This window comes from Azolla caroliniana, unplaced genomic scaffold (genome assembly GCF_043228905.1).
Source record: "Azolla caroliniana isolate FFs.n. ecotype wild unplaced genomic scaffold, voAzoCaro1.0.p SCAF_10, whole genome shotgun sequence".
In the NCBI taxonomy this organism is placed as follows: domain Eukaryota; kingdom Viridiplantae; phylum Streptophyta; class Polypodiopsida; order Salviniales; family Salviniaceae; genus Azolla; species Azolla caroliniana.
This window is the reverse complement of record NW_028230445.1, coordinates 18,997,315-19,024,849: the sequence shown is the minus strand read 5'-3', so window position 1 is coordinate 19,024,849 and position 27,535 is coordinate 18,997,315. Positions and strand designations below refer to the sequence as shown.

At 37.7% G+C, this 27,535-nt stretch overlaps 2 protein-coding genes and 1 long non-coding RNA gene across 3 annotated transcripts; 1 reads left to right on the top strand and 2 right to left on the bottom strand.

Annotated features, from left to right (window-relative positions):
• Nucleotides 1–1,052: 1,052 nt before the first annotated feature.
• LOC147859372 (uncharacterized) lies at nt 1,053–2,930 on the bottom strand. Its single transcript, XM_087325924.1, has one exon. The coding sequence runs from the start codon at nt 2,890–2,892 to the stop codon at nt 1,207–1,209; it is 1,686 nt and encodes a 561-aa protein (XP_087182050.1). The 5' UTR covers nt 2,893–2,930; the 3' UTR covers nt 1,053–1,206.
• A 3,394-nt stretch (nt 2,931–6,324) lies between these two features.
• On the top strand, nt 6,325–7,939 carry LOC147859371 (uncharacterized). Its single transcript, XR_015530317.1, has 6 exons — nt 6,325–6,387; nt 6,533–6,932; nt 6,998–7,127; nt 7,336–7,396; nt 7,502–7,580; nt 7,842–7,939. It is a non-coding gene; the product is annotated as an uncharacterized LOC147859371 (long non-coding RNA).
• Nucleotides 7,940–21,317: 13,378 nt separating this feature from the next.
• LOC147859370 (glucomannan 4-beta-mannosyltransferase 9-like) lies at nt 21,318–27,060 on the bottom strand. Its single transcript, XM_087325615.1, has 9 exons — nt 26,493–27,060; nt 26,266–26,364; nt 25,795–26,047; nt 24,749–24,859; nt 23,892–24,028; nt 23,484–23,597; nt 22,649–22,848; nt 21,972–22,163; nt 21,318–21,873 (listed from the first exon to the last, which is right to left on the bottom strand). The coding sequence occupies exons 1-9, from the start codon at nt 26,829–26,831 to the stop codon at nt 21,714–21,716; spliced, it is 1,605 nt and encodes a 534-aa protein (XP_087181741.1). The 5' UTR covers nt 26,832–27,060; the 3' UTR covers nt 21,318–21,713.
• Between the last annotated feature and the right edge of the window lie 475 nt (nt 27,061–27,535).

The following is a 27,535-nucleotide window of genomic DNA, read 5'->3' as shown; positions in this document are numbered from 1 at the left end:
AAATCCCTACTAAGTCACTACAATATCATTGTCATTAATATACAAAGATCAAACCAAAACATCAAGCTTATCAATGTTTTGTTAATATTACTTACCTTAGAAAACAAAAGGGTGCCTTCCATCGTTAGAGAGGAATAAAAAGAGCCAATGATGCCAATTCGAGTAGTTTTCTCTAATCATGTCAAGGATCTTCCAAATTATAATGGCTATGTTTTAACTACAAAATTAAACAAGAGCACTACTAAGTAAATATATATTTAGGAAATGATAGAGAGGTAAGTAATTAAATTATCATTGCTATGCAAAAATGGGAGAAGGTACGTTAGAAATTGTTGCCATAATTATTCGCTAGTTAAATCAAATTATTTAGGTTAAACATGATTAAATTTGAGGCTATCACGATAAATCAGTACTCACGCATTATCTAATACAATGGCCCATAATGAAGGTTGAATTGAGGACTTCGATGTATGCTTCATGGTTTTATATTTGTTGTTTATTTTTTGTATTGTCATGTCGCAAAACATTCTTGACATAAGAGGTAAACGAGGCATTTCTTGCAAATACTGATAAACAAAATTGTGCTCAACGAGTCATTTTACAATAGTCAAGAGAGACTCAAATAGATGAGACAATGCGTGTGTTATGTCCAATAAAATTTTGGTCTATGACAATTCATGAAAGGATAATATACCAGTAATTTTTATGAGTGGCTACAATTGGCTCAAAAAGTTCAATAGATTCACAATAATTCACATTTGTCTCAAAAGTAATGAAAATTGTCCATACCCATGTAAATAACAAACCATTTATAGCTCTAATGTATTTGAGTAAAGTTACAACATGAACAAAAATGCAGACTTTTGCATGAATATATCGATTTTATACAAACAAAATATTAATTTCATTCCAAAGCACCAAAGTTATCCGGCAAGTTACAAAAATGCAGACTTTTGCATGATTATATCGATTTTATACAAACAATATATTAATTTCATTCCAAAGCACCGAAGTTCTCCGGCGATTTTGTGGTCACACAACAATAAAGTATATACAAATGGCTCCCTAAGATAGGGAAGGTGATATTATACAGAGCTGAGTAAGTAACTAATCCACATTACAAGACTAAGACCAGTTTTAGTAAAATATATTCCACTCTTTGGAATGGCATGCTTCCCTCAACATGCTCAATTTGTGCAGCACACATCAACACATATGCAATCCATGGAACCTTTTAAAGTCACGCAATTCAGGGTCGGTACACACGGCCATCCCGATACCTGTCCTCCCATCTTTGTCCATACCCTGATAGTAAAGGCGCCATTCAGTCCCGCCCATATGCACCAAACAAGGACTATGTATTTCTCTACTATCCCATGCATTCTCTTTGCTGGCTACGGTGAAGATAGGGCTGCCATCGTTGCACCTTTCCCATTCTGAAAGCCCATCCTCAGACCTCGCCAGGCCAAACCCAATGCTCCCATCTCTAGACACGCCCTCGTAAATCATTAGATATCCATTCCCGTCGGGATGCGGTATAACTTGGGAACATTTAACACCAAGTTCATCGAATGAATGGCAGCTCCCTCTGCCCCCGAGGACCTTCCTATATTTAATCCACTTCATGCCATCCCGGGACCTCGCATAGCCCACGCTGAAGCACCCCGAGTTCTGATCAAATGAATGATAGTACATCCTCAAGTCATCTGGGCCATGTTGAACAACATGGGGGGCGGAGATAAACAAGGAATCCCATTTATTCTCGTTGGTGCCGGCATCGAAAAGCGACCCACTATGATCCTCACCTTCGATCTTCAGCCAAGCTCGCCCATCATGGCTCATGGCGAGGCCCGGACGAGTCCTACGCACCACGACACTGTCCGCGCGGTGTTCGAACTCGGGTTGATTCGCGGGCAAGTTGTTGGGCTTTGGAATCTCGACGGAATCGATGCCTCCGCCGGTGTAGTAACACCAGTAAACGCCGGCCGTAACTGTGCCTTTCAAGCTTGACATAATGATCACGGATGAAGGCCTAATGAATTCCGTGTCCAATGCCCACCAGTTAGGGCTACAGCCCAGAACCTTGCCGACATCGTCACTACTCGGTCCATAAGTTTCTACTAAACCATCTCCTCTTCTCCAGTGGAGGCCATTCGAAGAAACGGCTATGCCCATTACCTCATTCTTTTGGGCTCCATCTTCACAAGAGCTCGGCTTTCCGCTATACCACATGATCCATCTTTCTTCCTCATCACTCAAATATCTTTTCACCACATGAGCACCCACATAACCATTATCCCATGCTTCAGGTGCAGTATTCGGCCCGAACACACAACCTTCCTTATCAATGTGGTCAAGAACCTTCACAACTAGGCTAGGCTTTACCATGTCTTGCTTCTTGACCACATCTTGACTCTTGACCACTCCTTGCATGGCCAAAACATCTGCCTTCTCGACCACATCTGCCTTCTTGACCAAGTCTCGCATCTTGATCACACCTTGCTTGTCGGCTAAATCATGCATGTTGACAGCACCATCCTTCTTGGCTGCATCATCCTTCTTGGATGTATCATCTTCCTTCATAGCCACATCTCGGTCCCTGATCAGATCTTCTTTCTTCTTGTTCGTCTCGTCCGGAACGGCATCGGAGCCATGATGATGGTTCGGTTCGAGAGCACGAACATGTACGGCTCGTCTTGATTTCTTCAGAGACCTGGATATACCGATGCTAAGAGAGGGTGAAATCCCAACTTTGAGGGGTATCACCGATGGAAGGGAGCCATGGCTTGGGACATGAGGTCGAAGCTGCGAGCGAGCGGAGGAGGAGGAGGAGGAGGAGGGTATGCAGAGGGGGCATGACAGGGATGGCAAGGTCTGCAGGCAGCTCTCCATGGACTGACAGTTATGTCTCTTCTGAGAATGAAAGGAGAGGAGAGGGTGAAACAGGGGAAGGGGATATTTTGACACACAAGTGGAACAGGGGAAGCCCAAGGAGGAAAATTGAGAGACATATACATACATACATATGAATCTATGATATATCAATATGTATGTATGTATGTATGTACTATATCTCTTCAAAGGGGAAAGTGGAAGGCTCTCTCTCTCTCTCATAGCTTAAGACAAATACTTTTCCATGGCTACATTCATTCACTCTTGCCAATGTGAGTGTGGTGTGTGTGTGTGTTTCGGGCCTACCGACATGGACTCTTGTAGTTTCGTGTGTAGCCGGATCCCTTGTTATGTACGTAACTCGTATGAGCTTCTCTCTAGGGATCGCATCGGTCAGTAGAACCTCTTTTTTTTGGAGCTCTGTCCTCATCGATCACACCACGAGATATCTTCAATCTCATTCATTCTACGCCTCGTCAATACTTAGACAGACCGCGTGGGGAATGCACATTCTCTCTCTCTCTCTCTCTCTCTCTCTCTCTCTCTCTCTCTCTCTCTCTCTCTCTCTCTCTCTCTCTCTCTCTCTCTGTTACAGGCATAACCATATAATATCCCGTGGTGAGAATTTACCATAGTATTCTATACATGTGGATAAGTGTGAGGGTTAAACGAGAGTGTAAAGAAGGGGAGGATTACTTTTAATCCTCGGGATTGAGACAACCCATTAGGCCAAGTGTGAACTTGCCTGGGGGCCTTGTGTATCGCTATAAATAAGAGGCCTAGCTACCCTCGTTTGATCATCTTTTGACTACGCCGAGACTCTGTTTCGTGGTGGTTCAGAGTGTAAAGAATACTACAGTTAATTCTCACCACGGGATATTATATGGTCATGCCCGTAACACTCTCTCTCTCTCTCTCTCTCTCTCTCTCTCTCTCTCTCTCTCTCTCTCTCTCTCTCGGTGAAAACACACAATTATATTAATAAATGTGTGTAAAAAACACTACTTACATATAGGTTTGACAATGGAGTATGGTCACCCATTAACTACACTACACAGGTAGTGGAACATGTGTGTGTGTGTGTGTGCGTGTGTTTGAAGATCAATTGGTATCTACCCCCAACCAATCCTTCCCTTGGAAAAGAAGCATGTGCTATGTTGAGGGAAATGGATTTGCCCATTAGGGTCAAAGGAAGGTTCCATCTCTTGTACGGGTGATTGCAGTGTGAACAAGCTTTGTACATGTGAGCCCTAGTGACCTTACTCATGAGAGAGAATTGTCCACGTATGTCATCGTTTAAAGAAAACTTTACACATGTGGCATCATTCCAAAGGGACGTATGATAAGTGTTAAAAGCTTTTTGCCTATTTGCATCTGCAATTGTGGACGACATTGCATGCATGTACATAATAAGTCCAAGCTAAAACAATTGTACACATGGCATCATTGCATAGAGACATTTTTTACATCATAGCGGTGAAACACAATTCCTTTTGTCATCAACAATCTCATATAGATTTGATTTTGGGTGTCTAGTTTATTTCCAAGTCTTTTTCCTTTTCTAAAGGAAGAATTATGTGTTTATTCTATAAAGTTTTTTTCCCCATAAGATCATTCGCAATGTTGAAACCTTTCCAACTAACAAAATGTGCTTGTCCAAAATTCTTCCCAAGTCGTAGTGTGGTTCCAATCATATTGCTCTTAGATTCGTGCTAGTTGGAAGGCCTTTCACATTTCTTTTTCTTGAAGCCCTCAAGACAAATACCCAAGTGCCAAGACAGATCCAACAATGAGTCTCCTCTAGAATAAGCGGCATTGGGATTGTGTGCACTCAATTTTGTGCATTTTCATCCATTCATCTTTAAGTGGTTGTTTAGATAGCGTTTATGTTCAGTTTAAGGCATCTAAACGGCTAAGGTGGGTTCCTCAAGACATTCTTATTGGAAGTATGATCTCTCATATAATACCAAGAATACTTGTCTACAATATTGTAATCAAAATCAAACATATCCTCTCATACTTTATACTCAATGTAGGTAGGTACCTAACACTATAAACTAGTGACATTCATCGATGGCCAACCCAAGCCTCGTTCTCTTGCCTTCAACGGAGGGAGGGTTGGAGGCGAGTAGGAAATAGCCAGTGTGGGTGTTGGTAGTTCCACCTTCGATTATTTCCTCCATTTCGACTAAAAACATAACTGGGCAGTGACCACGTTGTTAGAGTGGCCCCAAACCTCGTTGAACTACCCTTGTAGACAACTGATAATCGCAAGCCATATATCCATAATCAATTCATTCGAGGGGCATACTAGATCTTGGAAGACCTTTAGGTAGCGTGCTTTCCACACAGACAAAAGGGTGAAGCGTGTGATCAACATCCAAATCTTCAGGAAACGCGGGGCATTCATAGCATTAGATGTCTGCGTTGAAGGTGTCCATTCAACTATCAACTCAAGGATTGATCCAAGCCGCTACGCTCCACGATGTCGTCCTCTCCACTTCATAGGCAACTAGGAGGCGGGTCACCCTATCCCATACCCTCTCAGCTTGGGGGCAATCCCACAAACAATGTTGTAAAGTCTCAATACGTGCAGAACAGAGTGGGCAAGCTATTAGGCCTCCACATTTACCTATCCATTCGCCAACGGGGATTACATTATGGCTGATCTGCCACCAAAATAGCTTGATCTTCTCAAGCATGTGGAGACGCTAGAGACCCTTCTAGAAGGTACTGGGCACCTCGTCAGGGATGCCCAATGTCCGCCTATAAGAGCTTATGCTTTTACTTTTATACTTCTTTACATTTGAGTTATCTACATATTTGGCCCATTTCTGGTGCCTCTTTTGGCATTATGTACCTCTATTTCCTAAGGTTTTGTAGAGGTTTTCATCGCCTACAAAGTTCTGCAATTAATCGTCGATGCTTGTACCCAGTGCAATTGTAGCATCCCCCCTCCTCCCCAGATCTAATGACTGCACATTCTTGGGTATAGCTATGTGGGTAGTAGGGGAGACTTACCCTAGATTTCTGCAAGGTGGATGTTAAGGAATGGATGATCAAGGAAAAGGAACTTGGCGCCAGGGGAGGCTGGGAATTTCTATGGTGATCTGTGGGATGCAGGCTTATTGTGTGAGTTTGAATAAGTAGAGGAAAATTGAGACTTGGTTGGTGTAGAGTTGATGGACAACTCATTGAGATGTAAGGTATGAAGATTGTATCAGCCATGGTCTCAAATCTCAGAAGATGGCAGTGTTTGGGCTTGACTCCAGAGACCGGCTAGTTGCACCCAATCAGGTTTATCATTGCATCAAAAGCTAGGTCCATTCAGAGTTTGTCGTGATCATGGTATTTGGGTGTTTTGGACCCAAAATCTATCAAGAGGATGCAAAGTTTTTGTTGTAATCGAATGCTTTCATGGTATTTGGGTGTTTTGGACACTAAGTCTATCAAGAGAATGCAAAGTTTTTGTTGTAATTGAATGCTTTCTTGAATGTCTGGGTCAAGTACACTGATATAGTGGTTGATGAACGTGGTCATGATCTACACCATACACAGGGTTTTCATTGGGGTGTGGTTGTAGCAACTCCCAGTGGAATAGCAATCTGGAAAATGTTGCCTTGGGCTTCCGAGAATTCAGCCCAAATAAACATCATAGAATAGGACAAAATGTTGGGTCTAGATACACTTCAATAGTAGAAGAATGCCAAGTTTTAGTCGGAACGTCAGGTCATTGAGAATTGAGAGGCACCATGACAATTAAACTTTGTGCGGTTCAGTAAGTAGGTAAACAATTTCATGGAACAAACCTTGACTACTGTATGGGTAGGATGTAGAACATTCTTTTATCTTATCATTGTAGATTTGTGGGTACAATAATTGGTGGACATCAGATTCTGCTCCAATGCTTGGGTAAAATCCCAACAACCTGGTATGGAGAAGAGAGGTGTCATGGAAGTCAAATTGCCATAAAATTGCCATATCTGAAATGTGGGGATGAATTTATGGAAGTCCTGGAGCAGTGGACATCAGAGTTTGAAGTGATTAAGGATTTTGCTATAAAAACTAGCTGCATTGCATCTCTTAGTTGTTGAGTTGTGTGCAGGATCTTCTGCTATCAGAGGTAATGGAAATTCTTGATGCAATCGAAGATATGCAAATGTGTGATTTAACAGGAGGGCATTTATAAGTATAGGTTGTACTAGTCATCATCCCTTTTATTTTAGTGTTGCAAGGTGAGTGTGATCATCTGGATGTTTGTGGTAGCGTTTTGTTGCCATTCTCTTTCAACTGCTTGTGTCCTTGCTTCTTTGAAAGTTGTTGCCACATACATATTTGATCACTTTAGCTTGTTATGTACACAAGACCCCACATTCTTATTTATGAATAGTTGTTGACCAATTCAGCATAAGGAATGGTATGATGAGTGTCTCCTTCTTGTAGATTGGGTCCTATGATGATGGCCTTCTCGAACATGTCAAGAATGGGAACTTTCAACTAAGCAGTAAGTGCATGGATATATTAGGCAAATTTTTATTTTCCCAGTAAATAAGTCATTCGGCAGATTTTTATTTGCCTTACTGCAATTTGCAATTCACTTTTTTGCCAGATTTCAGCTGCCTATTGATCCGTTATGGTAGAGTGTTTTGAAGGATGATGATGAGGCTTTCACGTTTTGGAGAGATGAGGCAAGCTTTGACTGCTAGTATGCTCTTCCTTTTTCTGGTTCCTATGCTAATAGATATCTGTAATAAAATTCAGTAATTTGAACATTGGATTCCAAGCTAGTATTAAGTCTTAGGCAATTTGTTATGTGGAATAATACTTTTGTTAATAAAGACACGATGAAGTATTAGAGTGTATGAGATATATCAGCGATAATGATTTTTACACTGGTTTGAATATGGCAACACGGAAGGCACTTTGAAGAAAATATATGTATATGATAGATTGGTGTGCAAGAAGACAAGATCAAACAATTGGATGAGAACAACTTTTGGTCTAGTGGGCCAACTGGTCCTTGTGGACTGATTTCCACCCGGATAGAGGAGTTATTGATGCAGTATAAAACTGAAAGTAATACAATTTTTGCATTATCTATCTAACTGATAGCACCAAATTGTTCTTAGACCCAAATGCATCATTAAATTTTTTTTTTTTCATGCTTCAAACTTATTCTTAGGCCCAAATGCATCTTAAGGCAGTTGAAGTGTAAGTACAATTGCATCTTTGAACTTGAACCATGGGATTGGATCCATGCATTTCATGCTTAATGGACCACAAACTACCGTTAATTCTTGCTTACAATGGTTAAGTGTAATGTTGTTGACCCTTTATATACCAAATCTTGAGGCCATGTCGAAACCACAACTATCAAGACTAAGAATCTGTGCCAAACGGGCGCTCACTTGCTCTTATATGAAACCTGAAGCTACATAATTAAAGCATAGTTATGCTCATGACAATTAAGGAAAGGATAAGATCCAAGAGAGAAACAATCAAGAGATTGCTGACCGATCCAACAAGTGTGTGAACACCAAACCCTTTGTGATTGGATTTGCCACTTTGCTTAATAACTAAAACAAAATCTCCCTTTGGCCTGTTGTCAAATTGAAGGCCACTTAATATCCTTTGTTGAGAGAGAGAGAGAGAGAGAGAGAGAGAGAGAGAGAGAGATTAATTGATTGATTATATTATCGTCTTTGGAGGTCAAATATGACCTATGAGACCAAAAACATTATATTTCACATATCAAGAACTTTACCAATAAATGTCGTAAGCAAGATTGTGCATGGTGGTTGTGAGAGAAATTTGTGCAAGGATTGGGCTTGGTCGAACATGTGTGGAAAGCATGGCCGAATATGATCAATGGCAACGCATTGTATCAAAATGTGATACTCAGACTCTCGAACTTGTCTAGGGCAAAGTGTGCATAATTGACCGCTCTCCTCACTTGTGCCCCAACTCCCCATCTCACACCACAATGGATGTGAGCTAAGTTGGATGGAAGCAATGGTTCGAATGGAAGACAACAGAATGGGCTCTAACATGTATTGATGTGTATGGTTTCCTCATTTCACGCAGAATATGGTTTTGTTGTTAGGTGCAACATGTGTTGTATAATGTGTGAAACGTGAGCCTCCACATTTTTCCCACGTCATGATACATTGACATTGCAAAAAGGCCTCATTTACAAAGGAATCTAGTGATGCATCATGAAGCAAATGTGTTGCATCCCATCTACCAAACCACCTTTTCATATCTTGCATCCAACTGGAACACAGAATTTTGCTTTTATGCGTCTTTTGGATCTTTTGCTTGCTTCCCATGCAATTCTAGGAAGTCGATATGAGGGACTTTTTTGAACCTTAAGCATGTATTCAACAACCCTTTCCATGGCCATGGAGGAGGATGATGTATGACATTTATTTCTTAACTTGTAGAAACTTTGTAAGAAAATGTTTTTGGACATTTTCAAACTCTTTCTAAGTCGATTTAGGGATGCTAGCAACCCATACTTCCACCCCATAGAGAAGCACCGATGTCACCAGAGTGTCGAAAAGGTATTTCTTGAGGACCCAACACTTAATATCTCCACGATTGCATATGTTCTCAAATGCATAATATGCTTGCTTTCTCACCTCTAAGCAGCGTGTAACACATTCGTTCCATCTATGATTTGAAAGAACTTCACGACCAAGATATTTGAAGCTTTCCACACATTCAAATAGCTCATTATCGTACATAATGCATGACTTATCTTTTTTTTGGCTCTTGACAAACAAAATCTTTGTTTTAGAGCTATTGACACTTGATTTAGTATGCATGCAAATTTTTTGCAATGCTTTCATAAGCTTTTGCGCATCTCCTAAAGTATTTGCAAAAAGCACTACATCTGCATATAGCAAAAGCATAATGACAACATTCCCAATTGCAACATTTTCAACACTTTCTTCCTTTACAAACTTGGCAACCATTTCTTCCAATTCATCAATGCATAGACCAAATAGACTTGGTGAGAGTGGGCATCCTTGCTTAACACCAATAGTCCTATTCAAAACATTTGAAAAAGTTTATCGCTCGTACCCACACAATATATAACCTTCTCATATATTCGAGGAAAGTATAACGTCCCATCCACAACTTACACTTACAATGAATAATTGGGCCTTGTGAGTGATCGGGGCATTATATATATCGAAGCAGTGTATACTTGCAATCAATAAGTGGGCCTTTGTGAGTGATCGAGGCATTATATACATCAAGTCAAGTATGCACTCACAAGCAAACATGTCAAATCAAAGCCAATAGAAGAATCATGTTACACAAGCTTTTTATGACATTCCACCAATGTAAGCATGGATTTTATTCTGTCCGCAAAAAAAGGTTAAGTGTGTGTTAGTAATAGTGTATCAATAGATGAAAATATGATACATTATATGTACAAGTCATTTCTGTAAATTACACCCACGGGTTTCCATTAAGGAATCTTAAATATGCCACCATGAACCTCCTCCTTCACGTGACTATGGAAATGTAAAGAATCACTAGCATTCACAAAGTCATTGAATGGATTGAAGCCAAAATAGGATTTGATTGTGTCCATTTCACTAGTGAAACTTGTATCGGTTCCTCTGAAATGTGTTCCATCTGCTACAAACTCCTCTGAAAGAATGAAGGAAGCTTTTGTTGGTAGGTTAGTACTCAGCATGATGTCTTCATGGGAAATATTGGGCAGCTCCACAATTGGCGTCAATGAGTTCTCCACCCCATCATCCCTATACCGAATCAATTGTTCTTCATGTTGTTCATCACATTTGGTAATTTCTGGGATGAGACAAAGTAATATTAAAAATATGGGGTCATGTTCGTGGTCATAATCACAAACATAACTCACAAATAATTACCTTGTATCCCTAAGCCCCATTAATCCTATGATTATATGTATGTACAATTGTACCAAGATATGTAGACATTAATTGATTGAAGACAAAACGTATGAAGAAGAAGAACTTGCTCACCCTAATTAAACCCTAGACATGTCTAGACCCAAAGCCTAGTTAGTGGAGACCCCACCCAAATACATAAATGCAATCAAAACTGCTTAATGGTTGAAGAGATTGGAGACTAACTTGACTTGACTTGGTTGCGATGGCTTCCTATTGCATGAGCATGCTTATGGGATAAGTTACTACTACCTTAATATCTAGTTAATGATGATATTAGTTAACATGATGATAAGTTTCATATATAAGGTGATAAAAGCATGAGGTAATTAGAGAGGGAGAGTTCAGATAGAGAAAGATCTTGGAATTACCGGATTGTTCGAATTCTAATTCACAGCGATCTTCTAATGCATCATGAGTTGCCGTCGTTACCAGAGGAAGTAGTCCACCTGGATGTGGTGAGGGTGTTGCAAATCGGCCCATGAAATTGCTAGAGTTGTAGTGGGGCAAACTGGGACTTGTATAAGTGAAAGGGAGTTTACTAATGTCCTGGTCAATATGTGAGGAGTATTGGTTGATGGGGTGGGTTATCACATCATCATGACCATGGAAACTAGGACATTGAATATTATTGATGAAAGGTTTGTCCATGTAGCTGGTAGGGTCGATACACTCGACAAACCGATTACTAAAGCCTTTCCGACAATCGAAGCAAGAGCACGAAGAAGGGTTCATCATGGCAACTCTCTCTTGGGGTGATATAGTGAGGCCGGTGTCCATGGTTTTGACTCCGTTAAAGAACATACGTTTGTTAGTAATTTTTGAAGGCCTAGGAGTACTACTAGTGGAGTTGCTAGTGTTGGGGACATTGACAACTTTGGATAACAATGGATTAGGACAAGACGAAGACGAAGACATAGATGAAGACGAAGACGAAGAGTTCTTCATGGAAGAGGAATTGAGGAGGGAGGCTTGCAATATGGTGTTCTGGAGGAGAGGGTTCATTTTCCGATGGAATTCGTAGATGTTCCCGTCTTCCGCTTGGATGACAAGGTGGACACCGCATCCTGATATGTATGCGAGTTGGTACAACTTCTTCAATATTCCTCTGTTCCTTTTGTTGAAGCAATCTTTCCTGCTCCCCTTCTTCTCTATGAGGACATTCTCAAGCTTTCCATGGCCCATGACTCTTTTCTTTATTCCTTCCTCTTTCTTCTTCTTCTTCTTTCACCCTTCTTTCACCCTTCTCTCGCTTCTTCTTTTGCTTTTTTGTTTTCTTGTTATGTATTGCGTTTATTTGTTGTGCTTAGTGTACTACAATATAGGTCGCTTATCCTTTTCTCTCAAGTAAAAAAAAACGCACAAAAAGAGAAAGCTTTATTTGCTTTTCTTTTCTTCTGATTTTGGTCAGTTATCTCTAGTCCGTTTCCCATGTGTCCGGACAAAAGGGCCATTCCTTCGGCTTCTACCCATGTTCACACACAATACATATACATACACATCTTCGTAATTAATTGTATATAATGCATGCAAACGTGCATACATGTATTGTATGTATGTGGGTATATGTATTTGCACATGTTCAACTAAGTAAATCTTTACTGAGATGATGTTTAATGATAGATTGCTTGCATTACGAACATTTCAAAATGCAAAAGCTTACATACTACTTGGGTAGAGCTGCTCATATTCAAATCCGTCTTTATCGATAGCCTTACAACTTGAGAGCACCTTGCTTTAACTTGACAAGAATGTGCATTTGTGTGCGAGAGCGAGGGAGATGCCAACGACTCATGACACTCGCAAGCTGATTACATTAACTTAGCAACATTGTCGGTTTAAATTGAAACACATTGGCTTAGTTATTCTTGCGAAGGATTTCAACAATCAAAATCAAATCAAGCACAACTGCAAGATTAATGAATTCTCTGAGGTTTAGGTACATTTATCTGTGTTGCTGTACAAGGCTGACAAATTGCCCAATTAGAGAGGGGGTTTGAGAAGAGGGTGTGATTTCATCAAGGGGAAAGGGTGTGAGAATCTAGTATTGATCTTGCATTCATTAGTTGACTTCAGAAACTCTGGCCAGAGAATCAAGTTGTCTCTAGTTTGCTTTCTGGGATGATGGGATTGATATAAATCACAAAAAACTAACCAGACCATGATGCAAGTTCTATTCATGTTGTAATGTAAGTCGAGTAACATTTATATATGTACCCACACACACATAACAGTCATATGTACACAGCCTAGTATCAATTAAAAAAAGAAATCCAGAGTCATCATGTGTATTGTGGATTTGGCGTTTCAATGCCTAATCTCATCACGCTTTTGAAGATGCAACCGATGGATTGGAAAGAAATAAACCCAAGCATGAAGGTGATCATAGAGGCATATCTTCATGTTAGCGGTGAGATTAGGGCGTGTAAAACTGAACCAGCATTACTGGAAAAAACAAGTTTTCTGCGATTGGTTCAGCTGCCACAGGAAGCTAATAAGCTCTGGCAGCCTCATTCAGAGCCTTGCTCTTAAAACTCTCCTTAGAGATATCAAACCAAACATTCCTCATTCTTGAAAGGTTTTTAGAGATCATAATCAATTAAATGACCTCAAAGTAAAGATGTTGAACCTACTTCTTTCTTCTTCTTTTTCCAAAAAATGTTGAAAATACTTCTCTAGAGGGGACAACCCTTCATGCACACATATGAACACAATGTTGAAACATACTTGGATGATTCAATATAGTTGACCACTATGAATTAGCTGCATATATTTTCTCAAGAACTTTTAGAGAAGGGCATCCCCCATATGAAAAAGAGACTTAGAATTGCAAATAAAACCATAGATTGACATATTCACATTCGTAGGGCCTCCCCCGCAAATGCATTTGAATACGAATACGAATAGATGTAAAAGTATTCGTTTTATTTTTTTAAACTTACCTAGCAAGCAAGCGAACAATGAAGAAGCCTCCCCTTACATCCTGTGTGACGCCTACATCCTCGCCTCTCCCTGCATCTTGTTCTCGGCCTGCAAATTAGGGTTTCGGCTGAAATTCCTAATTTGTGTCAAAACTCTAATTTCGACCATATTTCAATCGACCATTTCAACTTTATCAAGTGAAACAAGAGAAGGAGAAGGTTGTTGCAACTGCCAATGCTCCTAGAAGTAAGGAATTCATCCACTTGTTGGTTCCAATTTAACCTATGGGTGTGTTCATGATTATTTAGGTTAAGGTTGTAATTCAGCCAGGCTTCCATATTAGGATTGATGTTAGAGCTTCTTTACCATTGGTCTGTAGATGGTATCTTTGCATGTTTGTGTCAGTGGATTCATTATTCACATATACATGATTAGGCTAAGGTTTTAATTAAGCAAGCTACCATATACATGATTGAGAGCTCATTCGCATTGATACATGCAAAAATAAGAAATAAATTGAGTCATGCTCATGTTGAGAAATTGGTTTATATACATACAAATCATTGTCTCATTAGAAGAATAAGGGAAAGGGGATTATGCCTTGTTGAAGCAAACAATATATATGATCAACAAAGATCATGATGATGAGAGGCTTTTGAGAATGCAAAACCAAGGTATTGATGAAAATGATGACGTTCATGAGGATATTATTGATGAGTAGAGTATATCATGTATATGTGGTTACATGGGGGAAAAACCACTAGCCAACTCTAGAGTCAAAAAGTACCCATGTATAAGAAAATGGTTCATATCAAAGCTACTTGAGGAACACTTAAGTGTACATACTTTAGCGCATGGCTTTGAAGGAAATGATCAAAGAAGTTTTACTCCTAGACTTTAATATTTATACATTTAACATAATCTCAACTTTACTCTCGTATCATGGACAACATTTGATCTTAAAGTCAATATTTTAAGTGATGGGGATATACGTGGAGGTGGAGGTGGAGGTGGTCACATCTATCAAAAGCTCAAAAAGCGTGCTTGCTTGTTTTCAAGTTATTACTTAGATTCAATTGTTCAAAGCAAGGTTCTCAATAACATGAAAACTACTTTAGGAACTTAAATCATGTGCTTAATCTTAGTTTTCATATGATTAAGTAAGATTTGTTACTATATGATCCCACATATATCAAAACTACGCCTTTAATATTGAAAATTTATGTTTTACCTTGGTAAGAAAAGGTAATGTACTTAATGTAATCTAATGCTCATATCACTATCTATATTAAAAAGAATGAAAGTCAATGTGATCGTTAAAGTTTAGCAAAGGTTACGAGTAGGAGCACAATCATCATCTTTCTCGCTTCTCTCTCTCTCTCTCTCTCTCTCTCTCTCTCTCTCTCTCTACAAAAGAAAACACACATTTATAAGCTCACCAATCTAGGTCAAAAGTTTGTCTTCACGAAAACACGCTCACCTACCACTTGCTCACCGAAAGAAATTCCCTTTTTAAGTCATCACCCTCCCTGTCTCTCTCGTTCTCTCTCAAACACATTATGCCTCTATTCACTCTCTTTAGATGCATTTCACATCTAAATGAGGGCTAAAAGCAAGCAACATGTCACACACCTAGAGAAAGGTGACATTAACATTAGTGTAGATTAAGTTAACTGTTTTTTGTCTATCTTGCATAGTATAGTTTAAAATATGAGGGGTGTTTTCTTATGTCTTCCCTAAAAAATGATATCAAATGCTTAAAATTGGACTTTTATCATTCTTTCACAAAATCAATCCTTCACTTTTTATTTTTTTACAAAAAAAAAATCTTCATTAGTAGAATTTTGCATACATGACGAAATGACAAGACTAAAAACATTACAGTGGTTGTAGCCATGACGACCTCCGAAAACCACAACTAAGGGAAGTGGAAGACCAAAAAGGAATACCGTGAGACATCTTACATGTAATCAATCCTTCACCTTGACATTTACAACTACCCCATTGATTACTAACATCTTGGTTTAGTGCTAAATTACTAGAATTAGCATTTGATCTGTGCAAAATAATCATTTTGTCAAAATACCACTAATGACATTGATCTCCTAACTAGTCATTTTGCTCGCAACAATAATCACTATACCAATTACTTTCATATAGACATTATCACTCGGGACCCCTATATTTTTCCTTTTTATATTGTGATGAAATTCTCATCCACTTAATTGATTAAATTCTAATTATGCTAGCTCTAAACCTGTAGTTCTCATAATAAATGGTTCAGTTTGTGGAGCTATAATTTTGCATAGTATTAAATTATGCTTTCTAGCATATGGGGGTGTATCCAAATTTTGGGCATAATATGATATCTTTAAAAAATACAAAGGATAGGACCTTGTCGTGTTGACTATGGATAAATGAACTTTCATTATTGTAGTTACAGTTTCCTCAAGTGTACAAGAGATTACCTAGCGATTACATTAAAAACATTCTCTTGGTGTGAAATCCAAACACACACACATATATAATATACTGTACTTCAAAAGTTTATATGCGATCTAGTGTAATATGTATGTAAAGTCGTATGTAATTGCTAAAAAACCTCCATTTATACACACACACACACACACACACACACACACACACACACACACACACACACTTTGGGTCAATCTAATCATATTCATTGGAGTACAGCAACATCCCATGTGCAAGATTTGCCTTTAATATATATGTAAATGTTTTGCAACAATAATAATAAATAGGACAGTCTACGTACTTTAACCCCAAATACCTTCGAGCTTATAGTTATTTGAAATTTCTGAATATGATTTTGTCAACCTCTAATAAAATAATTATATATGCTATTTGACCCATTATATGGTTAAAACACATTGCGCTTATGTTATGTCCGAACTAGTTTTTCTTTTTACCAAGGGCATTTAGGAAACCATGAAGAACTCAAATGCACTTTCTAAGGCATAACATGAATTGAAGGGGTAGTTTTAGGGAAATAACAAGAATTTGAAGAGGATTTTGTGGGAATTTAAGAAAAAATGAAAGAAAGAGAAGCGTTATATTTATATGCAACGTTCTCCATGGACATTAAGAGTGTTTCAGAATGCTAATAGTACCAACGAAGGAGCCCTCGATTAAAGCTACCATAAATGTTCAGCATTTCAATGACAAAACGTTATTACGAGAAAAGAATGAAAGAAAGAGAAGTGTTATATTTATATGCAACGCTTTCCATGGAAACTAAGAGTGTTCTAGAATGTTAACAACAATCCAAACGAAGGAGCCCTCGATTAAAGTTACCATAAATGTTGAGCATAAGAGTGTTTCAGAATGCTAACAGTCCCAACGAAGGAGCCCTTGATGAAATGTTAAACCATAAATATTGAGCATTTAAAGGAAAAAACATTATTAAGGGGGTAAATATTTGAGGACTCATATGATCTTCCTAGTAGGGTTTCTCACCCTAAGCATTTTAAGTTGCATTTTCCATGGAACCCAACTCAAACCTAACCTTCACTCGCAATTGGAAAAATAATATTAGATGGTGGTTTTTAAGAGATTTTACTCATTCCATTCATTGATATTTTTTGCCAAGCTAAAATTTTTAGAGGTATCATGAAGGTATGGTGGGATTTGAAGCATAATTTGGTTAAATCTCTACCATCATGTACGGAGGAATGGGTTCATAAGTCCCTCATAATGAACCCACCATTTCTAACAAAGGAAGAGGTAATGTTAGGGAAGCGAACTAGGTTGAAGTGGGTTGATTTTGATAGAGGAGAAGCTGGGTCAGTAAGGAATTGGTCGACTTTCTCGTCGTTGAAGGTGGAAGACAAAAACCATGTTTGTAGAACAATTTGGGCAAGGAACATTATGTATGCAAAGATGGATAGAGTGTTTACGATGTCTTCCTTTCAACCTTCTCAAATTCGTCTATTTTGGTATGGCATGTTTTCATCCTTACATGTCTTGTTGAGGGTTATAAAAACTCTCATTAATGTCTTTACTTCGAGGTTTTGCCTTCTTGACAGCTTCATTCTATCTTTCTGGATGTTGTAACTCAAGGTAGTATGTTGCCTATTGATATATTGTGGAAGAATGGTAAAAAGTGGATGTTGAATCCATATCCAAATGATATAAATAGCTTATCTAAATTGTGGGTTTATGAGGATAAGCCCATTGATCACCTTTTGTGGGATCTAGGTGAGTGGTTGATGAGGGTATAATGGTTATGTTTTCTTGTATGAATTCCTTGTAGCCTTAGGGCATCTTTCCATTAATATCAATGTGAACCTTTTATTTATTTATTTATTTTTAAAAAACACCCACCCTTCACTCTTCTTTCATATGTATACTTCAGTGAACAAGTCAATCGATCAAGTGATTCCTTTTTCCAAGGTAGTAATGGAAAAAAATATTGCTCCAACCATTTCAACTTGAGTAGCAAAATGACTAGGCCTAAGGTCATAGAATCTCACTACAAGCAACAAACATGTCCTTAGATTTACATGATCTTACACTTAAACTAGAGTCTACAATGGCAAACAATAATGGGCTTAAAAGACCACCTTGTCATAAAACATTTCAAAAGTATCATCTTGGTCTCTTCACAATTTAGCATAAAATGTGATACTACAGTTCTCAACTGGAAACAAGTGAAGCCTAATATCCTTGCACCAATACCCATATGAAAAATAAGTTGGGAAATAATCAAGTAATTACATGTTTGTAAGCCTTCTCCGTATCTAATTATATCGATACAATTTCTTGTTTCCATTCCTTAACATCATCCACTTTGTATATCCAAAACATTATAAATGTTGTTCATGCCACAATAAAATCCATATTGCATAGGATCACAATCAAACACAACATCTTTTGAAGTCAATTGCTATTACTCTGGTAAAAATCTTATCCAACTATGCGTCATGATACCGGTCTCCATTACCTAAAGGAAATGGGACAAGAAAATATTGATTGAAGTTTAATGGGGCCAAATTTCCATGAATCAATCATATTATCATAACACCACACTTCTTAAAAGACTTCTCCTAAAGGGTCCTTTAAGTTGCATACAAAAAGCCTTCAACATTTGTTTGTATGGTTATACTTATAATAAGAATGATGTGAAAGGACAATATCATCCTCTTAGGTTCTCATGATTTTGTGCTAGGCTTTCTCCATGATTGATAAGAATAGTCTTGACCTTGGTTGTGTCTTATTATCATTAAGCAAGCTTCTTTGTATAAATACCATTGAATACAATTATCAATGCTTCTTTGGGGCTTGGTGCTCAAATTATTGTGGATTCCTTGATATGCCCCATTCAATCTAACATGAGAGGTATGTAACCCATGGAAGACCCTACAAAATTGGCGATTATGATTTTCAACTAGTTCTAATGTAATGCCTATCGAATGATTGATATTTACACACCCCAAGAACCTATAAATCTTCATACAAGGCATGTATGAGTCTCGATGGTCTAGAAAGATAGGTTTGGGATATGTTTGCAGTAGAAGTAGGAATTGGCAACAACTTGGTTTCGGCTTAACTGGTTTGGGATGTCTTTGTAGCAAAAGTAGGTATCGACAACTACTTAGTTTTGGCTTAACTTGTTTGGCCTTGTCCAAACCAAACCGGTTAAGCCTTGACCGATTTAAGAATTTCCAAACTTGAATAGAACTAGTTCCTCAACCGGTTTAGCCAAGACAATTAAGCCTTAACCGGTTTGTTCCAAATTGGTTCGGTTCGGCTTGAGCCATTGCCATTCCAAACTCAAACCGGTTAAGGAAGCTCAAGCCTAAACCAAACCGTTAAACTATTTAAAAGCGGTTTTAACGGTTCGGTTTAGGCTTGAGTCGAGCTGTTGCCAACTCCTAAGTAGAAGTATGATGCATACAATTAGAAACACGAATCAAAGAATTTTCTTGTTTTGGAAGTGTTTTCACATGATTATGAAGCTCCTTTCCCTTTCTATTTTGGGAATTGCATTGATGCCTCAAAGTCTCTAGAGTTTTAGCTTGTTAACCTCCATGTCTTTAATTTGATGGAGAAAGTTGTTTTCTATAAGAGATCCTCCACTAATGTGAAGGTGTCACAAAATCTGCTTCCCACTATGTCACAAATTTGCTATGGATGATCCTCAAAAGCATCAAGTTTGTGGTGCATAGACTCTCATTCTTTTGCCATTTGTAGTTTGGGAGTATAAGTGTTCAAATTTGATGTTAAATACAACAAGTGAACTTTGTACATATAAAATTGTCTATCTAAATGGATGCTAGGAGCTTTGCATTATGGCTTTTCTCAAAAATTTTGAACTTAAAGCTCTAAAATTTATTGCTTATCTTGACTAAGAAAAGACATTATCATTATCTCTTTAGTAAATTATTTTCTTTGGTGAACAGGATTCTACGAAGTATACCAAATATTTATTATGTTTATCACTTTTATAAAAATACACGATTTCTAGGGTTCTCATCACGCAAGTTCTAGGGTTTTTTAGAGTTGCCTCACTAAATGGCAAGTCTACTCATGTAAATGGCCCACGTTTGAAAACATTTTATAGAGGCTGGATACAAGGCTAAAACACCTAGCTTTAAATTGCATTACTAATCTTTGCAGTTTTCTAAATTTGAGAAAGTTTGCTAAAATACACAAGTTTAAGTATGGCCTCATCTCATAGGTCTCGAAATGTTGATTACTCACCACACATTTAAAACAAAATGTTGGCGCACACATCACTACATCGAAGTGCGCAAATCTTGTTACTAGTTCCAGATAATGTCCCAACAATAAGGTCACACACAAGGAGTCCCTCTTCTTATCCTTATATAACAAGCATAGCATTTAAGAGTTTCATTCATTGCCGTTTAATCGAGAAATAGATTGATTTTAAGAAAATAAAAAACCCTCGAATAAATTTAAAGCTCAAGAAAATGATGTCAACCATAAAGTTAACGGCATGAAACCTTTACACGCTTGCGCCAAAATTTGACATTGTGTCTTAAATAACATGATATTTTAAGCGACCCATGTATATTGTAGATCATGTTAAATAATAAACAAACAATTCTTAATAATCATTGAGGTTTTCATCATGTCAGTTTACTAATATTTTTTGTTTAATGTCATTATGAATTATAATATTTTAGCTCTATGAGATTCCTCACTTATATAATGCATTTAGTGTGATACATATACTTACATAAATGGTTGCACATTGACGGCCGTTTTCCCATTTTGGCCTTAAAACCCGTCTTTCTAAGGTCAAAAGAAATATCAAGATGTCATTGTTTTTCTTTTTTCTTTTCCAAAAAAGGAGACTACATTAGTATTAAGAAACACCCTAAGGCTATATGTACAAGATGTACCTTCTCTTTCTAATATAGGAACGGCGAAAATGTCGTTATACTTTAAAATTTTAAATAAAGACCATTTGAAGTTGAAACCCGTCATGAGGCAAAAACATATATAAAGGGGCATTTTCAACAAATTGGTTAAATATATTGATTTCCATTTAAGTGGCACAAAGTCGTTATAATGACAATAAGTGTGTTGATCTTTGAGGGGTACAATGTCCCAAGGGGTCATAAGTCTCTCCAAGCAAGTAGACCAATTTTACAAGAAGATACAATTTCTTGGCCATTTCTTATTATCGTTATTTATAAAAGGAATGCATAAACCCTCACTCTGGAGAAAGAAAGACTAACAAAGAATGCCTCCTATCATACATTCACACAAGTAACTCCCAACACTTTACACATTAACTTGTGATGTTGATGAGAGTGTCAATTCTCTAATTCCTCCATTTTTTTATTTCCATGAAAACATCATGAATGATCACCTTCTCTTCGAAGTAAGAATCTGGCTCATATTTGCAATGATGATTCTGTTAAAAATGGTAGTTGACAAAAGAACAAATGCACAACCCTTCTAAGTTGGTACAAAGGTACCAATGTACCCAAACCCAATTATGAAAAATGCACCAGCTTGCAAGAAGAGGTATAGATAGAAGTGATTGTGACCAAAGTTGAAGTCATAGACTGCGCAAAAGAAAATATAGAGCCCAACTAGCAACTCTAATATATGTAGCCTATATAAAATCCAAAGAGGAATGAATATGAGCATCTGGTTAGCAAAGGCACACATGAATGAAATGCAATGAACATGAAGTGCAAACATATTTATTACCTCTCCCCAAACTTCATTGTTCCTTTCTTTCCGAATTTGCCAAACTTTCTTTTGAGGGCATCCCCAAGCTTCTCTGTGACGATCCACTCATTCACACGATTGAGATCAAAAAGCCCAACAAAAGTCGCCTTTGTTCTATGTAGGGACATCACATTCTCGAATAAGATCCAAAACACGATCAAATGCAATGACCTTGATGTTGATTGACCATAAGGAAACAATGTTAGCATTATCACTTGACATTTGACATTTTTTTAAGCCATATTTTAAAAGTCGACGACATCATATTCAACCCTTGGGTTCTAGAAAGTGAATTCATAAAGCCATATTTTGTTTTAAATAGTCAAATGTGCACTCCTTGAGTTTTGGAAAGTGTATTTGTAAAGCCATATTTACAAGCGAATTGTTTTCAACACCATTGTTTTAGGAACCAATGATTAGTACACATCATCTCAAACACAAAAGAAATTTGATTGTTCCATTTCTTAAAACTATGGGAAAGGTGCTCTTTCTCCCATTCATTGAACGTTGAATCCATATTAAAGTTTTACAAGTATAACATAGGTCAAGCAATCTCATGGATGTAGGTTTTAGTGGAATGTTTAAAGGCCCATTTTTGTATTGTACAATGTGCTCTAACATGTGATTCTAATTCTTTATATTGGGGGGTAAGTTACCTTAAAGTGCATGCCGCATTTAGGATAGTGATGATTGATGGCATATAGATAGCACCCCACCGTGGTAGGTGAACCTCTGGAACAAGCACTGTCGTTGGAATGACAAGACAATAAAAGAAGAATGTGACAATGTGTGCCACAATCTTCCTTACGACAAAGAAGGCGTACAATATGTGGGCCTTCTTCCAAAGCCCAACTTTCTGAAAAACCCAAAATCAATTAAGAAGAGGCACATACGTTGTAATATTACAGAAACACACACATATATGCATTCAGTCGTTTATACATACATCCTTGAATGCATGTACACATGTATATATCATGTATAAAACATATAAACATGCATTAAATTATAAAATTTCATCCTTCACATGTTATACATGCATAAATGTGAATACATACATATAAACTTTCATCCATAAATGCATCTACACATGTATATGTATATAATGTGTAAAACATATAAACGTGCCTTAGAGTATAAAATTTCATCCTTCACATTTTACACATGCATAAATGTGTATATGCATGCATTTACCCATTTATACATACATCCATGAATGCATTTACACATGTATATATAATATATAAAACATAGAAACATGCATTACATATATAATTTCATCCTTCACATGTTATACATATGTAAATGTGTGTACATACATATATTGCATGCACACATACATCACATTCATCCATATACGTAGGTATACACGTTACATTGCTTCCATGTATGGATACATGCATTGCATTGCATTGCATTAATCCATGAGTTGTCCATGCATGTATGTATGCATAGCAATAATATACAATTAAAGTCTTTCCTCTCCCTAACCTGGTTTGAAATGATTTCTGGGAGGAGTTTTCGAAAAAGATTAGCAGGGCCACAAGACCACCGATGTTGTTGGTATCGAAAGGCCTTGAATGTACTAGGAAGTTCATTCTTCACCTATACAAGAAGAAAAAAGGAAATGACTGTAGTTAATGTGAAAGGGGCCTTCGAAAATTAAAATTAGAAAAGCAAAAAGGATGCACTATTTAGGGGAAAACACCTAAAATACCCCGAACTTGTTTGGCAATTACTAGAATAGCCAAGCATTTTCAAAATACTACATGAATTCCCGATCATAGGCATAAATTTTGTACTCTAGAAGGTAGTGTTTTGAGAACTGAGGGGTATTCTAGTAATTGTTCCAAAAGTTTGGTTTTTTTGTGTTTTGTTGTGTTTTTATGATTTACCCACCCCTAGATCATTGAGGTAGACAAACTTCCACCCTTTCAGACTTGCCCGGACAGCTAAATCCATGTCCTCTACAGTAGTCCTATCCTTCCATCCCCCGGATTCGTTGATTGCATTAATGCGCCATAAACCGGCAGTACCTATAAAAACAATGTATTTTAACATTGGCTCTTGCAATCGAAAAAAGAGATGTATCAAAGCTTTGATTCAAAACATTAACCAAATTTATGAATCTAGACTTTGGTTTGAACATTCACTCCATTTTTAGGATCCAACTACGAGTGAAGGAATTACTTGAACCTTGACACAACTTAGAATGTGTTTTTTGTCTTGAAATTTAAAAGGAATTGCACTTAATCATTAGCGTAACGAATAATAAATCATTCTTATAAATTAAGATTCTTTAAGCACGATTCATCCATGAGCTAGTAGACAAGGTAATCAAATATTAAACAATGACACCCCATCTACTGGGTTGGTCAATATAATTATTTTCTTTTTTGTCACTTTATGATAGCTTGTTGACGATCAATATTGACTTGACTAAATTAGGTTACAATTCTCATGATCAATATTGATTAATTCCGTCAATTCAGATTAATGGTTAATCATTGTAGCTGAAGAAGATGAAAAATAGTTTGTCCTTTAAGGAGGAAGAAGAAGAAGAAGAAGAAGAAGAAGAAGAAGAGAAAGGACAGACCATATAGTGTCATTCTTGACTCAAGAAAAATAGTCAAGATGGGACTTTGACTAGCAAGTTGAACAATATTAAAAAAGTCAAGCTATAACTAAACATTGGTTTTTGGTCTTGTTTCTTCTTGCTTTTGCTTTTTGCTTTTTGCTTTTTGCGTTTAGCTCACCATTGAATCCAAAGAAAGCATGGGTGGAGGACCCCACTTCTTGCTCAACAGAGAAGTGGTAGAAGAGAGACATCTCCTGCATCCTGGTCATCAGACATTCATCAGCATTTACTGCAAGTACATACACAAATAAATAATTAGAATGATTTTAATCAATTATAAAATAAGTTACATAGGAAAATACATAAATGATTAATTCGATTAATCAAGCAAATGAAACAATTATTAAATAAATAACACTAAAGAAGCAAATGCACCAAATTTTTTTATTTGTTATTTGTTTTCTGTTTTTGTCTTTGCTTTCTATGAAGTAAGAAATAAGCAAATTAACTAAACAATAAAGCAAGATAAGTAATTTACATTTATAAATGGCATTTAAATTTTGCACAAATGAAGATATATATAATTAAAAGCATGCCCCTAAATAGACCCACTTACTTTACATATGAAATTGAAGGATTATAATAAGTAGCGCCACACATACTTTTGGCTTTGATTAAATGACACTACAATACAGCATTAGATTTAATTGTTCTTTCTTTATAGAGTTTAGGATTGATTGACTGGATGGATGGATGGAGTCTTTAGGAAGAAATGAATTTCAGGATAGAGTTCATTAGGGCTAAGGCATCCCAGTGGATTCATTTAGGCTATGGTATTCCATTGGATTTATTAATTTTATGGCACCCGATCGGATTCATTTAGGCCAATTGGATTCATTTAGGCTATGACATTCCATTGGATTTATTAAGGTTATGGCATCCGATCCGATTCATTTAGGCCAACTGCTTAATTGCAATGAATCTCGAAATGTTTCAGCATCGGTTTACGCTACGACTAGTCGTCACATTAACGATGAATTAAGAGGCATTTCATCGATTAAATGATGGTAAAATCGCTAACTAAAACACAACTTTTGTTACAGTTTATCACCATGATCAATGAGCTTGTCACCATGATCAATGAGTTTATCACAATGATCAACACTAAAACACATTGTGGATTGGAGCCTATGCATTAGTGGTAACTTTAGATGATGTCTTTACCGAATTTCCATCTAGCTTGAACAAGGGCGAGCTCGGGGTTGTACATAAGGAAAGGCACGGTTCGCCAGAGGAATTCGGGGTCGGGTTGGAAATCGGCATCGAAGATCACTACATATTCACACTCCCTCACATAGCTTCTCCTCAATCCTTCTTTGAGAGCCCCCGCCTTGTACCCGCTCCGATTGTCCCTCACCTCGTACTTTATGTCGATCCCTTTGTTTGCCCATTTCTGACACTCCATTTGCACCATCTCCTACAAATTTAACACATAACTTTGTGTCAATATTCCTTGGGGGGGGGGGGGGGGGGTACCCACACGATTGATCCATGATCAACCCCGATAGATTCCGGGAATCTCATTGTCATGATATTGAAGTGATTACGAAATGCCGCATCATCGTGGTTAAATAAATGATTGAATTGAGCAATAACATGAAGCATATAATAAGTTCGGACAAAACTAATTATTACCTTGATTGAGATATCGGTTGAATCGTCCAACACTTGCACTATGATTCGATCCGAAGGCCAAGAAAGCCCACAAGCAGCTCCAATAGATAACTGATAAACCTATAAATACATGAACATCAATGTTATAAGCATTGGGATTGGCATTAACATTAACATTAACATTAACATTAACATTAGCAACATTAACATTAACATTTGCATTGATGAAGTATTATTGTGATCAATACCTCTCTTTCATTATACATGGGGATTTGAACCAAAACCTTTGGGTAACCGGAGTTGGCTAGCTCCACATCATCTCGAATCGGCTCGAACTTATATCGCTTCTCAGGTTTCTGACGGAATAGCTTCACGAGCACGATCACGGCGCACATGTAGACCCTCTCTACAAACATCATGATGACCATGACCAAGCATATGTGGATGGAGATTTGGAGAAGTGGTGCGACAACTGGAGCCCGGATGCGGAACCAGAAATCCACGAGCTGGCCGAACGTTCCGCTCTCCATGTCGGCCATCGGTTGTCGGCCAATCGACAAATCGGAGGCGGTGGAAGTGCGGCCCATGGTGTGAACACGGGGGAGTAGTCGGCGAAGATGCCCACGACAAGGGGGGAAATGGTGACTATGGGAGTCGAGAAAGGGAGCACAATATCCCAAACAAGAGGAAATGAAGAGATAGATAGATAGATAGATAGGTGATGACAATGACGAACAACTATAGTTGTCGAGAGCCGAGAAGCATGAAGAATGAGACAAGAGAAAGATGTGTTACAAGGCTATCTTCTCTACATGGGTGAGAGCGAGAGAATGAGAGAGAGGAGAGGGATGACTTGACATTAATTCCAAGCTGGCTAGCTTATAAGATGGAATGAAGGAAAGAAAGTATGTTTTTTAAGAAGAAGAAGAAGAAGAAGAAGAAAGAAGAGTAGGGGAGGTCAATCTTATTGTGTGTGTGTGTGTGTGGGGTGGCATTAGCATATATACATAATACATATGTATATTGTTCTTTCTTGTCATTATGTATTTGTCAAAATACTAAAAGGGAGTGAAAAAGAGCACATAATGTGGAGGAGAGGGAGTAGAAGAAGAAAAGAGGACTCTGGATTTTTTGCCTATTTACACGCTTCTCTCTCTCTCTCTCAAGGATTTTGTCATTGATTGTGACTTGGTAGTAGTAAAGATGATCCCCCAGGCCCCTCATTGTCTAGCTAGATTTTTGAGAGAGAAATTGTTCTCATTCTCATAGCTTGTTTGTTTGCCGGAGTGTG

Bases quoted from the DNA above. Each gene is read 5' to 3' on its own strand.
- LOC147859372 (XM_087325924.1), bottom strand. From the start codon at position 2,892: ATGGAGAGCTGCCTGCAGACCTTGCCATCCCTGTCATGCCCCCTCTGC.
- LOC147859370 (XM_087325615.1), bottom strand. From the start codon at position 26,831: ATGGGCCGCACTTCCACCGCCTCCGATTTGTCGATTGGCCGACAACCG. The intron at 24,029-24,748 runs GTGAGCTAAACG...TTGTTTTTATAG, and splicing joins TGCTTTCTTTGGATTCAATG to GTACTGCCGGTTTATGGCGC. The intron at 21,874-21,971 runs GTAATAAATATG...GATTTTATATAG, and splicing joins ACAATGAAGTTTGGGGAGAG to GCTACATATATTAGAGTTGC.